The sequence below is a fragment of the Silurus meridionalis genome, chromosome 2, assembly GCF_014805685.1.
Source record: "Silurus meridionalis isolate SWU-2019-XX chromosome 2, ASM1480568v1, whole genome shotgun sequence".
In the NCBI taxonomy this organism is placed as follows: Eukaryota; Metazoa; Chordata; class Actinopteri; order Siluriformes; family Siluridae; genus Silurus; species Silurus meridionalis.
In genome coordinates this window covers 25,941,213-25,959,155 of record NC_060885.1, presented here as the reverse complement: position 1 = coordinate 25,959,155, position 17,943 = coordinate 25,941,213, and the positions used below count along the sequence as shown (strand labels likewise).

General features: G+C 35.7%; 2 protein-coding genes across 5 annotated transcripts in view; one reads left to right on the top strand and one right to left on the bottom strand.

The window, feature by feature from the left end:
* LOC124398912 (signal-induced proliferation-associated 1-like protein 2) overlaps positions 1 to 8,011 on the top strand; it is an 80,139-nt gene extending 72,128 nt beyond the window's left edge. Inside the window, 4 exon segments of the mRNA XM_046869428.1 lie at positions 629 to 760; positions 5,974 to 6,091; positions 6,622 to 6,703; positions 7,010 to 8,011. Of these exon segments, the coding sequence (XP_046725384.1) occupies positions 629 to 760; positions 5,974 to 6,091; positions 6,622 to 6,703; positions 7,010 to 7,165 (488 nt within the window). The 3' untranslated portion in view covers positions 7,166 to 8,011.
* Positions 8,012 to 10,325: 2,314 nt separating this feature from the next.
* tsnax (translin-associated factor X) lies at positions 10,326 to 17,943 on the bottom strand. 4 transcript variants are annotated; one of them, XM_046837110.1, is made up of 7 exons: positions 17,827 to 17,943; positions 17,196 to 17,309; positions 16,821 to 16,895; positions 16,375 to 16,489; positions 13,358 to 13,488; positions 12,492 to 12,613; positions 10,326 to 10,900 (listed from the first exon to the last, which is right to left on the bottom strand). In XM_046837110.1, exons 2-7 carry the CDS (start codon positions 17,209 to 17,211, stop codon positions 10,532 to 10,534), a joined length of 828 nt encoding a protein of 275 aa, XP_046693066.1. In that variant the 5' UTR covers positions 17,212 to 17,309; positions 17,827 to 17,943; the 3' UTR covers positions 10,326 to 10,531. The 4 variants fall into 4 exon arrangements, with proteins under 4 accessions (XP_046693066.1, XP_046693048.1, XP_046693056.1 ...); XM_046837092.1 differs by lacking the exon at positions 17,827 to 17,943 and adding an exon at positions 17,562 to 17,708; XM_046837100.1 differs by lacking the exon at positions 17,827 to 17,943 and adding an exon at positions 17,484 to 17,702.

Genomic DNA, 17,943 nt, shown 5'->3' with positions numbered 1-17,943 from the left:
AAATAAATGACTGCATAATATGTTGCTGTGTTGTTCATCTGAGGTTGTATTCCTAATTTTAACACCTGCTGAAGACCAGATGATTTTATGATCTGACAGATAACACCATAGAATTCAAAGAGGATATAGTATAGTTGCTGAGCCTATAGAGATGCAGCTCTGTGCAAATAAAGATGCAGCAGTCTCAACGCTGTCTCAACACTGTTTAAGTTAAAAATTAGTCCAATTGACTGTTCAGAAAGCAGACATCGAAGAGCAGGATGGATGGGAGGGCTAGGCTAGAACCTATAGCACAGACTTTGACCATTTGTTGTGCTTTCCTATAAAATTGCAACTAATTGTGATCATACAGAAAACCCCTAGAACAATCATAGCAATCAGTTGGGATAGCATAGGAACAAGTTATCATAGTAATATTTTCAGAACCAACTTGAATAAGCCAACAATATTTATGGGTTTATTCTTTAACATATATTTTGCCATATATCATGCCAACTAGGTGGATTTCAGCAGTTCATCCTGTAACTAGTGTGAAATGGCCCAGCGCTGTGTGGTGGAGTGGAACAAATACATCCTTGCGAGTGTGTAGTAGGTGTAAGTCATTAATTTGTGTGTGTGTGTTTTTTAGATGAGGTCTGGTTTTCTGATGGCTCCTTGGCAGACAGGTCAAAATTTAATGATCCAGGACTCCTCCCCCTCCCGGACACTGCCACAGGTCTGGACTGGTCACATCTTGTTGATGTTGCACGAGCCTTTGAAGGTAGGAACAGTAGCATAAATGTGTGTAGATTATATTATACTGTATACATACACTGGCGATCAAAATTAGAGAACAATTTATAAACAATTGAACAATTCTGAAATAATGTCTTCTTCACTGCTCAACAGTTGAAGGAGTTTTTGTCCTGTCTATACCATGCTACCAGAACACCTTTTCCACAAATTAACTAAGGCATTTAAAAAAAAGACATTATTATATATAAAGTCTCGACCTCGGTTAACTCACCAACCCTATTACGTCGACGTTTTTGAAGTGGAACCGCCAAATTCTCGCTTTGTCTTAGCATTTTCTCGACGGTTGTTTGTATTGTATACTGGTAAATCTCTGCTGTTAGTTAGTGCACATATGCCTTTTGTTGTTAACAAACAGGTTAACAAATGTATGTACATTTTTATAGCATGCCTTCATCAAACAAATCGCGGCAATGCTGTTGTGTAAAAAACCCTCCAAAAACACGTGCATGTACATTCTCATTTATTAACGCACATCATGTACATGAAGAAATTTCAAGCACATTAATATATTGCCGCCATATTGGTTTTCGTTTGTCTCAATCATCGGTTATCTCAACGCTTTTTGGCGACCCCCTAGGCCGGCGACATGGTTCTGTTCCACTGTATGTGTGTGTGTATATGTGTATATATATGTGTGTGTGTGTGTGTGTGTGTATATATATATATATATATATATATATATATATATATATATATATATATATATATATATATATATATATATATATATATATATATATATATATATTCAGATTGGCGTGAGCAACATGAGCTGCTCAAAACGCTAGTTTTAACATTTCTAATCAAGGTTTATCTCATTAAATTGTTTAAAAAATGCTTTAAAACTATTTTTATTATGTATGGAGTGAAATAGTGTTATTTACTCATTTAAATCGATTTCATATAGTGTTCTTTGGGTTTTTACTGGGTTGGAAGGGGCGTATCAAAAGGTCACGAAAATTCGGAACTCGCGACAGGTCTTGGTCCCTAACCCACTCGTGAGCTCCGAGGTTCCACTGTATAATATATACAGTGAGGAAAATAAGTATTTAAACACCCTGCTATTTTGCAAGTTCTCCCACTTAGAAATCAGGTGCATGTCCACTGTGAGAGACATAATCTAAAAAAAAAAATCCAGAAATCACAATGTATGATTTTTTAACTATTTATTTGTATGATACAGCTGCAAATAAGTATTTGAACACCTGAGAAAGTCAATGTTAATATTTGGTACAGTAGCCTTTGTTTGCAATTACAGAGGTCAAACGTTTCCTGTAGTTTTTTACCAGGTTTGCACACACTGCAGGAGGGATTTTGGCCCACTCCTCCACACAGATCTTCTCTAGATCAGTCAGGTTTTTGGCCTGTCGCTGAGAAGCACAGAGTTTGAGCTCCCTCCAAAGATTCTCTATTGGGTTTAGGTCTGGAGACTGGCTAGGCCACGCCAGAACCTTGATATGCTTCTTACAGAGCCACTCCTTGGTTATCCTGGCTGTGTGCTTTGGGTCATTGTCATGTTGGAAGACCCAGCCTCCACCCATCTTCAATGCTCTAACTGAGGGAAGGAGGTTGTTCCCCAAAATCTCGTAATACATGGCCCCGGTCATCCTCTTTTTAATACAGTGTCCCATGTGCAGAAAAACACCCCAAAGCATGATGCTACCACCCCCATGCTTTACAGTAGGGATGGTGTTCTTGGGATGGTACTCATCATTCTTCTTCCTCCAAACACTTTTAGTTGAATTCTGACCCAAAAGTTCTATTTTGGTCTCAGCTGACCACATGACTTTCTCCCATGACTCCTCTGGATCATCCAAATGTTCATTGGCAAACTTAAGACGTGCCTGGACATGTGCTGGTTTAAGCAGGGGAACCTTCCGTGCCATGCATGATTTCAAGCCATGACGTTTTAGTGTATTACCAACAGTAACCTTGGAAATGGTGGTCCCAGCTCTTTTCAGGTCATTGACCAGCCCCTCCTGTGTAGTTCTGGGCTGATTTCTCACCATCCTTAGGATCATTGAGACCCCACGAGGTGAGATTTTGCATGGAGCCCCAGTCCGAGGGCGATTGACAGTCATATTTAGCTTTTTCCATTTTCTAATGATTGCTCCAACAGTGGACCTTTTTTCACCAAGCTGCTTGGCAAATTTCCCCGTAGCCCTTCCCAGCCTTGTGGAGGTGTACAATTTTGTCTCTAGTGTCTTTGGACAGCTCTTTGGTCTTGGCCATGTTAGTATTTGGAGTCTTACTGATTGTATGGGGTGGACAGGTGTCTTAATGCAGCTAACGACCTCAAACAGGTGCATCTAATTTAGGATAATAAATGTAGTGGAGGTGGACATTTTAAAGGCAGACTAACAGGTCTTTGAGGGTCAGAATTCTAGCTGATAGACAGGTGTTCAAATACTTATTTGCAGCTGTATCATACAACTAAATAGTTTAAAAATCATATATTGTGATTTCTGGATTTTTTTTTTTAGATAATGTCTCTCACAGTGGACATGCACCTACGATGACCATTTCAGACCCCTCCATGATTTCTAAGTGGGAAAACTTGCACAATAGCAGGGTGTTCAAATACTTATTTTCCTCACTGTATATTTAGTATAATATGAAAAAAACCCAGAAATAAGTATAAAATAAAAAACAAAATAGAATATATTGTAGTGTGTGTGTGTATATATATATATATATATATATATATATATATATATATATATATATATATATATATATATATATATATATATATAAAATGGATTAAAAATGGACAGAGATACCAGTATAGGATGCAGATGATATCGCAAAGGATTTTAAAGCTTTCTTGTCCAAGATCATCATTTTTTTTTCTCTAAATCTCACACCTTATTTATACCTTTTTGTCCCCCAGTTTATATTTATCAGAATATCACCAAATATCAGAATATTAACCCCAATGAAACACAATATAGCACAAGTTTTTAAATGTTTAATTATTAAATTATTATAATTGTTTTACTGTTCTCTGCAGTCAGCCAGCTGTATATACTGTACTATAGATTCCAGTGCCCTCACTTTATTTGCTTGCAGTTCCATTACTCATGTATGAGGTACACACATTATCATATTTCCCAGATCCCCTTATCTGGAAATCATACATTTAAAATAATAAAATTTAAAAATAAAAAGGACATTTGAATATTTTTGGAGAAAGGATTGCTTAAAGAGATATAGACAGCAAACAGGGAATAGAAACACTGCTGTTTTTATTGTGTGCATATACATTTATTGCAAATATTTTGCAAATCTGAAAGGTAAAAATGTTTTACTTATTGCAAAAGGATAAACTGAATAAATGTTTGTATCTTTATCTTTTGGCTGGTTTCCTGGGGTGTAGTCAGACTTTTTACATTGGGGTAGCCAGGATAGACCAGTGTTTCTCTGAGTGTGACATTTGTTATCTGCATTTGTTGTAGGGCTGCAACAACTAATCGATAAAATTGATAATTGGTAATGATAATAAATCCGAATTTCATCAGTTTTTTAAGTAAACAAATGCCGTTATCATATCATAGACAACAAGACAATGCAGCCGCTTGCGAAAATGGCGGAGAGTACAGTGTAGTGACCTGCACAGGACGGATTTTTCAGTCCCACTCCCACAAGGTTCTGTTTTGCTCCCACAAAAATAGATGTTATTTTCTCTTGCTCTCTCTGCCATTTGATCCCCCTTCATGTGGAGTTTGGACATTGGACCTCTTTGAGTGTTTAAAGGCTCTGGGAGGGAGAAGCTGGTGTTGGATATATAATTAATCGCAAATATTGAGATGTTTTGTGAGTTGTTCAGTAGCTCCCGGTTCCATAATCTCAAATGACTGTATAAGACTGTAGGAAGTACATTACTCATAATCTTACATTACTCACAACATTTCAGTGCTCATTAGTTCTCACTCTCCAGTGATCTGTATTGTTTAAAGATATATAATCACACTCTTGATATCACCCAAAAAAGGATGGGTTAGGGTTAGGCGAGAAAAAAATAATTTTTTCTCGCAATAATTTTTTCTTACATTTCCGACTTTATTTCTTGTAAACATTCAACATTTCTGGTGCATCCACTGGTAACCATGTTGTCGGCCTGAGTTTGAAGCTGTTGGTGAATAAACTAAGCTCCTCTGCTTCATCTGTCTTGTTCCGTCTCCTCCAGAGCTGGTTGTTAGACAGAGTTCTCTCCAGGGATCGGAGACTGAGTTTGATAGCATGCGATTCTACTGATTGAATTAAAGCCCATTCCATTTTTAATATGTAAAGCTTTCTGGCACTACAGAAGGGGTGACGTTGCTTGATTAGCCGGAATTTTGAGAAATAAAGTCGGAATTGTAAGAAATAAAGTCGGAATTGCGAGAAAAAAACTGAATTAGGAAAACTTTTTTTTATGTGGCAGAAACTGACTTCCATATGAATCTTCTCCTCGCCCCTTGCTGCTTTCTTCCCATTCCTCTTTTTTTTTTATTATTCTGCAACGTCTTCTGTGTTTACCTGTCCAGAGCGCTCCAGAGTTTAGCGGATGGTGCGACATAATGTTCCGTGGGTGGAGAAACAGTAGTTAAAAGTCTTAATGAAGCATCGAGGCAAATCATTTGCGTTGATTTTTTGTATTTGAGTTACTCAATTAATTGTTTTGGCCCTAGTCTGCTGTATTTGATTATTTGTCTCAATTAGAGTTTATGGATCTCCTATGTCTGGTGTGAGTCTTAAGGTCCTACATTGATCTTACCATTTGTTGGATTAGCCTTTCTGTTTGCTATGGTGTCCAAGTACAGACAACATTACATTACAGACAACAATGTCATCTTGGGTTGTGTTTAAACATGAGTTTGAGCAAATATTTGTAAATAAGCAAGAACACCTTTTCAAAAACCTATGCATGTGAGTATGTTTGTGTTGTAATTCCATGTCAAACAGAATTATATACCATCTCAGAAGCCTCTGGTTTTGATTCCATATGTGAGCTGTATGAAATGTTTGACTAAAACCTAAACTAAAACCCATTTGAATGAAGGATCTTCATGCATGAAGTATTTTGATAGAAATTAAACACCAGTTAATAATTTGAGAAAGTTTGAGCTTAACTTAAATGTTTTTAATGTTTGTCTGTTTTTAATCAAAAAATCTCTGTGTGTGTTTTGCTGCTAGATCAAAACATGGCCTCGGTCTACATCATGACTGACATGCAGGAAGCTGAACCTATTCAGATCTCTCAAGAGCCCACCAGACAGGCTGCTGCAGTAGAAAGACCTACACTACAATCTGGGTGGGATTTTACATTGAAAGTTCACTAGGCAGTGTGTCAGAGTGTGACACACGTAAGATTAATGAATTGTTCAAAATAGACTTTTTGACTTCCTTGACCTTTTTAGTTTTAACAATGCAGGGCAAAAAAATTTATAGATTGCTGTGCAATTTATGTAGAAGAAGGAAAAAATGGAAATGTCCAAATGAATGCATAAATAATGCATTAATGCAAATTCATTTTAACGGCACTAATCCAGAGTGTAAAATAATTAAATAAATATAAAATAATAAATAACAAAGGGAGAGATTTTGAGTGAAATTAATATATTTATAATATTTGTAACAATTAGTTAGTTAACAATTAAGGTACATTTAGAACAAATAAAAATGTGCGATCAAGTCACGAGTAAACTCCTGACAATCATGTAATTAAATATTTAATTGATTGACAGCCATAGTTAGTTTACTCTTGACTATATTTTAACAAAGGGTGCTGTAAGTAGAAATCTCTATATATATATATGCAAATAAACATGCTTTATTCTTTAGAAATGGTTCATCTGCCACTTTGACTGGAAAAGTCAACCAGCTAGAAGTCATCCTGAAGCAGCTCCAGCATGACTTAAGAAAGGTAAGCAATCTCACTGTTGTCATGTTGACTTAATTAAGATAATTAAGAGGGGCTTTCAAGCATAAAATGTGGCTCAAGTCAGAATTTTGACAAGGCTACTCCAAAATTGTAATTCTATACTTGTAGGCTATTCAGAGGTGAACATGGTCTTTTACTTTAGATAATTGTTTTGCTGCACATCCTAAATGACTCTGAACCTAAGGTCATTGACTGAATACAGGAATTCCTTACTTTATAACTTTGTGCTCTTTTGTGTTTTTTTTTTATCATTTGTTTTCATGGATGTATCTTGCTTACTCTTCTTAGGAGAAAGAGGATAAAGCCATCTTGCAGGTGGAGGTCCAACATCTTCGACAAGATAATATCCGTCTACAGGAGGAGAGTCAAACTGCAGCTGCCCAACTCAGGAAATTCACAGAATGGTTCTTTAATACTGTTGACAAAAATCCTGAGAACAACTGAGCCTAATGTGTAAGTTAAGTGCATAGGTTACCCTTTAATAGTGCAGCTAGTTTCCCAGTGTGAGTTTGTTTTCAAAAGCTAAAAGGACCCTTTGGCAGGGTAGATCAGCTGCTGTATCATTTCAGTCGTTGCTAACTGACTGCTGGGATTCCCAATGGAGAAATGAAAGAGGCTTTGGAAAGAGATTTGTCTGATTAATGAACATGAAATCTTGGTAAGTGAATGAAGATGGAAATGAATGTATTTCACATAATAACCTACTTTTGCTTGGCATATCATTCATATTGTCTGTATATCCCTAAATAGCTTTGTTGGTTTTGATTATCTCCAGCATTTTAAGCTGAAGTTGTTGGTAATGTTGCTGTTATGGCACCAGCAGTGCCATAATATTTTATGAGCATATTTTATATGCATTTTTAACAAAATAGTTTTCATAGTAGTTTATAATCACAGACATGTCCTAGCAATGACGTGGTAGAAGTAGGAGAGTTAGTGCAAAATGTGGTCAGTTCCTGTTAAGGTTGCAGTTGTATAGTATTTATGCTTTATGCTTGAAAAGGGTAGAAAGGATAGGTTTATAATAAGTGTTTATCAGAATGATTTCTCTTTTTTTCATTATTGACTGAGCACAAGCCTTGTCTATGGCTCACTAATTTCCTTGTGTGTGCGTGTGTGTTTGTTTGTTACATCAGCAAATTGTTTAATAGAGTTAGTTTTTATTTCAGTGTGAGATAGTAAAACACACTCAATGCCAAAATGTATTATATCTGTACCTCAGTTGAAGTGGCTTCTATTTAACAGCTATTTATGTTTATTTAATCTAATTTTGTTTATATATATATATATATATATATATATATATATATATATATATATATATATATATATATATATATATATATTTTCTTTTTTTTTTTGGATTTTGGCTTTTGCTTTTGCACAAAGATTTGAAGAGGCTCTGAGAAGGCTAGACTAAAATGTAGATGCCTGATCAGGGCTGTGTTAAATATACAATTCTTTTTTCCATTCCAACATTTGGATGCTGCTAGGTTACTTTTGTAGTAAATGTGTTTTGGTGGTGGTTGTGGGGTTTTTGTTTGTTTGTTTGTTTTGATTTTTTTAAGTCATTTTTTTAGGTTTTTAAAGTAAATGTAGTGTGTAACTACGATTTTGGTAGTTTATGCAAATTATTATTTCAGCGGTATCCAGGAGTAGTTAAGATTAATGGAGGAAGTTAGAAAAGCACTGGTTTAATACTGAATTTTCAAAAGCACTGGTTTGATATTGAATTTCCAAATTGACTGGTTCTTGGTGCTTACAGTTATTGTGCCCTTTGACATTTTTTTCCCTCATTTTAACTGACATCAGAATTATATAGGGGCAGCAAATGAACTCTGAACCTGTTTAGTTGGAAAATATGATTTCACAAGTAGCCATGGTGGAGTCATCTGTTTTGTTTTGTTTTTATTTGTTTTTTTTTTAATGTTTGTACCATTTATACCAATTAAAATGTATTTCTGTCTATTACTGCCTTTGTTGATTTTTCTGTTTGTTTCCTTGACCAATAGCAGTTATATATTAGAATTAAATTAATATTGTATAGTAATTTAATATACATTTAAATATTGCATAGTAATTCAAATATTTCCACAATCTGCAAGGCTAAACAATTCATGCAAATAACGTGCCCAGTAGCCAGCGCTTGCCAAGATATATAGAACAATAAATGTAACAGATGAAGTGTGGAATATCTGAAATTGTGTGATTTATTGTTGGCAGCCAAATGGCTGAAAGCAGCCATGTTTTAGATGTAACTAAAATCAAATAGAAATTAAAGTTGAGCAGATCAGTGGTTCTTCAAACAACTATGTGAATTTAAATCTGCTTCATATACACTGCAAACTTTCCACATCTGTTCACATTTCTGAAACTTTCACATTTTTCAGCTGGCCCTCTGTAGTGTTTGGTAGGGTGGATTGTTCTGTGATCACATACATGCCTAGTGGGAAGTGTTCGACTAGTTAAGTTTTTTTATATAAAGGCTGTGCTATGTAATGCGAGGTTGTTGATTTTTTTTGGTGAAGCAAGTAAACAGAGCACTAACTGCTAAAAGAAACCTTCTCCTTCTAAGTATTTTGTGTACGCAGCATTCTGCAGACGAGGATTGCTGATTGCTCATAACCCCCGCCGTCACCTTTCCTCACGCACCCAGGCGAGCCGCCCATACCATGACCCCACTGGCTGCAGTCTTTTGAAAATGATCTCATCCGGTCTCACTAAAGTGAGCACAGCCAGTAAAAAACGCGCTGCTACACAACTGCTTGGGTGCGGAAGGACGGCGAGTGCTTGGAATGCTCAATGTGGAGAAAAAAAAATCACGTATGACGAGGCTGTTAGTGTTCTATTTTTATACATATGTGCCTAGTTTTACAGCTGTGACCAGCATGCAGACAGATCTCACATAAAAATATATGATAAATAAATTGGATAGGGAACCTCTTCCAGGCATTTGTAAATAATCCTTTAAATGTTTAATACTAGACCACTTTAAGACTTTGCTAATCATATGAATGTTACCTGTTACAAATGTTTTTAATGTGCTGGGATTTTCCTACACTGAATTATTAAAATGGCCAAATGATGATGCTGACATTAACCAATCTTCATATACTGTGCAAATGATTAACTTGAATTCTTCATTTCATTCTTTCATTCATTCATTTTTATGACCCATGAGTTGTGTTACAACCCGCGAGTTGTATTGTATTTGTGTGGTTTGTGTACAGGCCTTCTCTACACTCCAGTTAACTGAAGCACCGCCCACCACCCGTAAATGACGACCTATAAAGTCAGATCGGAAGCAGGAATCAGGAGTTCGCTTTAACCGACGTTCATTTTGATCATTATAGTGATTCTGTTCCGTGTTTTGTGCTTATCTGTTATTGACTACGCCCGTTCTGACTCTGAGTTTGCTCTGTCCCGCTCTGAAGTTTGCTTTGCTATTGTGAATACTCACTGTGTAGTGTGTGTGTGTGTATATGTATGTGTGTGTATATATATATATATATATATATATATATATATATATATATATATATATATTTTATAAATAACACAACCGTATAATACAGTAAGTATTATATATTAGCTCAGACATCTGTTCCAATCAAAAACAAGCTTTATTTGAATTTCATGTGTTCTGACATGCTAAAAAAGCAGGTTTTATAGATGAAATGAAATCATGCTACAATTAAAGTACCTCTAAAATCAATTACAGAGGCAAACATTTATAATTATATAGAACAAATAACAACCTGTTCAACCATACACAACATGCATATTTTAGATACAAGAGAAGCAGGAACTTTAGTCATCTTCCTCCAACACAGGTACCCTGTTTGAAAAGACATCAGCTAGCATGTGTTTGGGAATCTCTGAACCGCGCACTCTGAGTGTATAGCAGGCATCCTCCACCTTTCCAAGGCTCTGCCGGAGAGTATGTAACTTTTTAGAAACCTCATAAGGACCTACGTTACCGATATATGAAAAACCATCATGGATCTGACGCAGGAAGTTACTGAGCTCAAACGGTGTGTCCACATCACCATTTCCCACACTGCTGATGCACATGCGCATCAGCTCACCAGTCAGATCAGCCACACCCAGAAGGTAGTCGGTCGGTGTAACTTGGAATGTTAACACGCAGGCTCCTGGCCACAAGCTCCTGCCACAAACCTGAACCAAAGGGCAGGTCACATAATGAGCAATTACACAACGAAGAGAATGTAAAACCACCAATATGATACAGTAACATGCAAGTAATACGAGAGGAAAATTACAGAATGAAATCATTGTTAGCAGGACAATTAAATAAAAAAAAAAGCATAATGTGATGGCAATCTCCATATGCTCTTTTAGTAACACATGAGGTTATCAGAAGGGACCAAATGACACTGGTAATTAAATGTTGAACACATTTCTGCTACTATTCTGATATTTAAGCTTATTATTATTACTCAAAGGCCCCAATTTTTAAACACTACTCCACTTAAATTACGAAACTACATGCACTAAACCTGCCACAGAGCTGTTCTGGCTTTCTTGCTTTGGACCTTCAAAATGGCCAAAATTACCATTGACTTTCATTTTAAATTCTGGAGGTATAACTACTAAACCTTTCAAACTACATTCACCGAACTCTGCATAGCACTTCAGGCTGTTTAAATTGGTTATGGTAGATTTTTTTTTAACTGATCACCTTGCATAAGGAGTACACTAATCATATCTCTATCAATCTATCTGGAATTTTGACTTGTGTCACTCTTATTATCTATCTCTATCTCTCTCTACATTTTATATTATATATATATATATATATATATATATATATATATATATATATATATATATATATATATATATACACACACACACACAGTACAGACCAAAAGTTTGGACACACCTTCTCATTCAAAGAGTTTTCTTTATTTTCATGACTATGAAAATTGTAGATTCACACTGAAGGCATCAAAACTATGAATTAACACATGTGGAATTATATACATAACAAAAAAGTGTAAAACAACTGAAAAATGTCATATTCTAGGTTCTTTAAAGTAGCCACCTTTTGCTTTGATTACTGCTTTGCACACTCTTGGCATTCTCTTGATGAGCTTCAAGAGGTAGTATATATTTATTTTAATTTTTTTTAACCAGTAACTGCCTTTCTTTTAACTTTAATTGATGTTCAAACATATACCAGCTTTATCAGGCCAACATCAATGTTTGTTCGCGTCAAACTTATCCTGTCCTTTAAGCCTTTATTGCGGTCTTCTCTGTGTAAAAGACATGCTCAGTTGGGTTGAGGTCAGGTGACTGACTCAGCCATTTAATACAATTTCAGTTCTTTGCTTTAAGAAGCTCTTTGGTTGCTGAAATGGAACTAAGGATTAAATTACATTGGACTTGATTGCATTATATGCAATTCAATCCAATTTACTCCAATCCTTATTTTCTCAATATCATTGTTTTATAGATTTTTTTTAAACATCACTAATACCCAAATATTTTTAACCTAAATCACTTCAGAAGCATTGTATTAAATTATCTGACATGAAATAATTTTTTCTTTAAAGCATTTACAAATTTGGGTTCTGCTGACGCTTGTTTCACTCCACAGAAAACAAGACAAAAAACTGTAATACTAATACAGACAGAACACCATTCAATGGTAACAGATGTAAACGTCTACGCAAGTGTTTATGTGGATCACTGTCAGCATTAAAACAGTTTTCTGTACATTCCTGGCTTTTAAATATTCAAATACCTTCGCTTCTGTCTTCTCATCTCTCATGAACACAAGACGGGCATTTATCTCCTCCAGACTGATCAGGGTTCGATGTTTAATGAAATGATGGAAGGACACTGCCTCTACATACTCCTGAATACCTTACAGAGGAAAAAGAAGTCCTCATTTTACTTAATGGCTTACATGATACAATGAAAATATATCATAATCTTTGACTATAAACTAGGCCAGGTGCATGAAACTAACAGCCTGCGATCTGAAACAAAGGTTCAGCCCACCAAATTAATTTCAAATCTTGAACCAAAAATATTGAATTAATCCCAGTGGTGTGGGATTAATTCAATATTAAGATAAGAACAATATCTTATTGTTCTTATTAATAATAATTATTATTATTATATCAATAATAATTATATAATAATCATAAAATATTATTATAAAATATAATAATTATTAATTCAATAATAAGATAATATTAATAAGAACCTCGAAGCAACAAAGCTTAAAATTACCTTTATGAAACAAACAATAATGGAGACTTATATCTGTGATATGAATTATTAATCCTCAAGGACAGAAAATGTAATGATTTTTTTTTAATATAGTGAACATTCTTGAAAGCCTACATTGTTTTAATAAAATCATCTATGAATTTATCAAAACAAAGAGATGCTTACATTTTTTTCCTACAATTTATATTTTAATCAGCATGACAATTATTTCACACATTTTTACCAAATCTTTGTTATTTTTTGTTATTATCAAGTATAAATTTGTCTGCAGTTTGTAACATTATACTTTTAAAAGGCCTTGAATGGTCTGATGAACTCTGCTTTCTACCACATAATTAATCTTTCTTTTGATTCCATGATATGAAAACTAACCTGACATGAATGCTTTGTGAAACTGATAGAGATCATCTTCTCCAAGCTCCTCTGCTATGTGACTAATCTTCTGCCTCACAGCATTCAGTCTCACTTCTGCCTCATTTAAAACCTCCTCGACATTGGGTGCACTGTGGATCAGTTACAAGCAAAAATTCTTCAAATAAATTGTTAATTAGACAACAAGTATTTGATTTTATTACACTATGTTCACATTAAAAATGAAGTAAACTATATAAAATTGCAGTTCCAGCTTCTTAAACGACTTAGTATAGAAAACATTAAAATGCATGACAAAACATGAACTATTCATCGTCAAGGACAGAAATGTAATGATAGTTTTTTAATATGGTGAACATTCTTGAAGCCAACATTGTTTAAATCAAATCATCTATGAATTTATCAAAACAAAAAGCTGCTTAGCTTAGCCTTTTTTTAATTACAATTTGCATTTTGATCAGCATTATAATTACTTCACACACATTGTAACCAAAACAGTTCTTTTTTTATTAATAGCTGGTATGAATTTGTCTGCAGTTTATCTTCAGTCTTTACATTTTAATGAATATTTTAAAGTAACATTTTTTGTTTTGTGGAGTTATGTACTCATTTTTCAGTAATAAGATGTGCTGTGTTGAAACTTTTCAATTAAACATGAATTAAAACTTGCCAATTCTAACTGAAATTGTCCTCATTGAGCAGAACGTTGTGATATCCCTTGTTTCTAAAAGCTACTTTACAGTAATTAAATTGGCTTGACAAATCTAATCCCAGGTGCACACTGTGCAATTTTTATAGAACATGATCCCCATGTCACACTGTAGGATCTCAGTTATCATAATGTCAGACTGTACGACAGTCAGAAACAGACAAAGTTTCACAATCCGTGACACTTTCAGAACTGTGTTCTCTCGCTAACGGTAGCTAGCAGCAAATAAATACAATCTGTAGTGTTCATTTGGTTCATTTGGCATGTCAATCTATATGACATGCCTTCATAATAAAACCTAATACAAACATTCCTTTTTCCCCCCTATAACTCTCCAAGTTTCAACATTTTCCCTGAGCTGGTTTGAAGTTGTCGCGCTAATTGCATCATCAGGTTCATCGCCCCTGTTGTCTTGGTTTGATGCTCGCCATTGGAGAAGTCACACTGCAGGAAAGAGTTTGAAAACTTCTGACACTGCCAGAATTTCCAAAAAGGAAATTCACATATGGGATTTTATAAATCTTTCATTCCTAGCCAAACATTTAGACATCATTTCACAATGAGGTCACTGACTGTGTTGGGTGGGGTCACAAATTTCCAGTTATTGTCAATAGAACCTGAATAAAACCATCTTCAAGAAATTCTGAGCAAAAATGTAAAAACACCATTGTGCATATGCAGTCAGCTCCCTACTTCATGAGAGGATATGAGATACACGAATGAGATACACAGCCGAATACTATGTTTGAGACACCAGTGTTTGATTTTCGTCTCCCAATTAAACTTAACAAATTCTATTTAAAGTATGTTTCCCCAAATTAAAAACTTAGTATGTATAAGGACAGTGTGACAGCAGTGAAGTGTGCAGTAGGAACGACTGGTTCAAGGTGGAGGTTGGACTGCATCAAGGATTGAGATGGTGAATGGGGATGATTGTGGGTTGACAGTGCAAAGTAAGAGTGTGTGTTAGAGAAGTGAAGAAAAGAGTGCAGGCAGGGTGGAGTGGGTGGAGAACAGTGGCAGGAGTGATTTGTGATAGAAGAGTATCTGCAAGAATGAAAGGGAAAGTTTATAGGACTGTGGTGAGACCTGCAATGTTGTATGGATTAGAGACAGTGGCATTGAGTAAAAGACAGGAGGTGGAGCTGGAGGTAGCAGAGCTGAAGATGTTGAGGTTTTCGTTGGGAGTGATGAAGATGGACAGGATTAGAAATGAGTTTATTAGAGGGACATCGCATGTAGGACGTTTTGGAGACAAGGTGATGGAGGTGCGATTGAGATGGTTTGGACATGTGCAGAAGAGGGACATGTTGGTAGGAGAATGCTAAGGATGAACCCACCAGGAAGGAGAAAAATAGGAAGGCCAAGGAGGAGGTTTATGGATGTGGTGAGGGAAGACATGTAGGTAGTCGGTTTGAAAGAGGCAGATGTAGAGGACAGGGGGGTCTGGTCCTTAAAAAAAACTAGCTACCAATCATTTCATTGTCTTGTTCTTGGACCTTTTAAGTACTTATTGGTTGTGCAGCAGCACTACTTCCAGAAAACTGCCTGTCTGGTTCAGTGGACAACATTCATAGATTATCTCCTTCCTACTGTATCAAAGGCAAGATCTTATCTAACACCTAAGCATCAGTAAAATCGGTTGCTGTCTATAATGACATTTTAGTTCACTGAAAGGTCACATACCCCTTTAGATGTCCCTAATTAATGTAGACCTGTAAACTGTATGGTTTATTGTACCTGGTATAGAAATGGTGAAGTGTACATGGATCCACATAAGGAAGCTTATACAATGCCTAAGGCAAACTTTATTCGGTTACCTTTAATCCTATGCCTACTAAGGGACCTTTAAAAGAATTTGTCTCTTTAGTATCAAACCTCTAGGTGATTTGTAGGTGTTTTCTAACTATGTGATATATGATCTTGTGAAGGCTGAAGACACTGCACTAGGTCTTATATCTAATCTAATATTTCAGAGGTATCTGTGAAGTAGGAGGCCCTGAGTGCTAAATGTTTACGTGACCCTCCCATAAATAATATATTAATGACCTAAAGGAGTGTGTGAGTGTTTTAAGAACACTGCTCAAGTTAACAGTGATTAGTAGTGTGGTGTGAGGCATTTCTGTGTGTTTGTAAGGATGTTCTGGTGGCTCCTTGGTCCTGAGACAGTGCTATTGATATAAAAACTGTGGTAGATTAACAGGTTTGAAAGCTTAACTGAAAGAAAGAAAGACAGAAAGACAGAAAAAAGAAAGAAAGAAAGATTGTGTAGCTGTATATATAGATACCAGACATGGCCAGCTTTTACCTTGTCACTCTGTGCAGAAGGAATATCGTCCTCTTGCTCTCAATAGTGATGTCTCGACTCAGTTTCACCAGACGCTCATATTTGTCATGCTTGGTGTCAAGTTCTTGTTGAAACACTGAGGTCAAAAAAAAAAATCAACAAACACCACAATTTTATTTATCTGAAATCATTTACAATCAGAAACGCAGCTCATTTTTTTTACTCATCTTGCTCAAAGTCAAATGATAATGTGATTTTAAACAAACATTTCAGAACCCAATGGTTTGAAATTTAGAGTTAAATTTATTTTAGATTTAGAATTGTTTTTAGCAAGACTGATTTCACTTCTTATACAGGAGATTCTGTTCATGTCTTGAAACTGTTGGTGCTGGTGACACTTAATCTTTAAATCCAAGAACTGACAGAAACCATGATCTCACAGTTAGACATGGTTATTCAAGTATTACCTCTGAAAGCCTCAATGACAAAAGAGGATCTGTTCACACATTCCTCTGTCTTCCTTTTCCGGGTGCATCCGTCACCTGAAACAAAGCCCAATCAGTTTATTATAACATCCACAGATCAATCAGTTTATTATAACATCCACAGATCAATCAGTTTATTATAACATCCACAGATCAATCAGTTTATTATAACATCCACAGATCAATCAGTTTATTATAACATCTACAGATCAGTTTATTATAACATCCACAGATCAATCAGTTTATTATAACATCTACAGATCAGTTTATTATAACATCTACAGATCAGTTTATTATAACATCTACAGATTTAATATTCAAGTTAGTCAATAGGTGATAGAAAAATGTAAAGCCTACCTTCTCTTTTACTCATTTCTCTTGGGAGAGAGAAGGTTGCAAATGAAAGTGTGTGTCAGATGGCACACAGCCGTTAATTTGTTATTGAAGCTGGTGTGTAACTGTAAGCTGGAACTGTGCGTAGCAGGTGATAAAAAACAGACAGACGTCATTAATGTCAGGGTTCATTATGATAAATTAACAGCTCGTGCAGTACAGAATAATTTACAGTTTAGTCTTAACGCGCGTTTATATATACAAAGAAACCCATTATGTTCGCATCCCAGTGTGGTGTGTACCGTGTCTAACCTGTACATGTTACTGCACGCAATGGAGTGTGTACCGTGTCTAACCTGTACGCGTTACTGCACGCAGTGGAGTGTGTACCGTGTCTAACAGACTGTAGCAGTTACTACACGGGTGAGAAGGTGAACATCAACGCGGAACTCTAGCAGAGCGAAATACAGCAGCGTGTACAGAGAAACGCACGTACGAGCGCTCCGGAAGTAATGGCCCGGAAAAACGAAAACAAATCTTTCAAAATAAAAGTCACAAGAAACAAGGCGCATTAAAAGAATAAAAGTATTTAAATATAATTAAAGGTGCTCCTGAAAGTATGCATTTCACACCAAGGCCTTTAGTGGTATCCGACCTGAATTAATCCACCTCTTAATACCATCAGAGACCCTCAAGAGCATCCTGTGCAGCTGCATCAATGCCTGGTTTGTAAACTGCACCGTCTCGGATGGCAAGACCCAACAAAGGATAG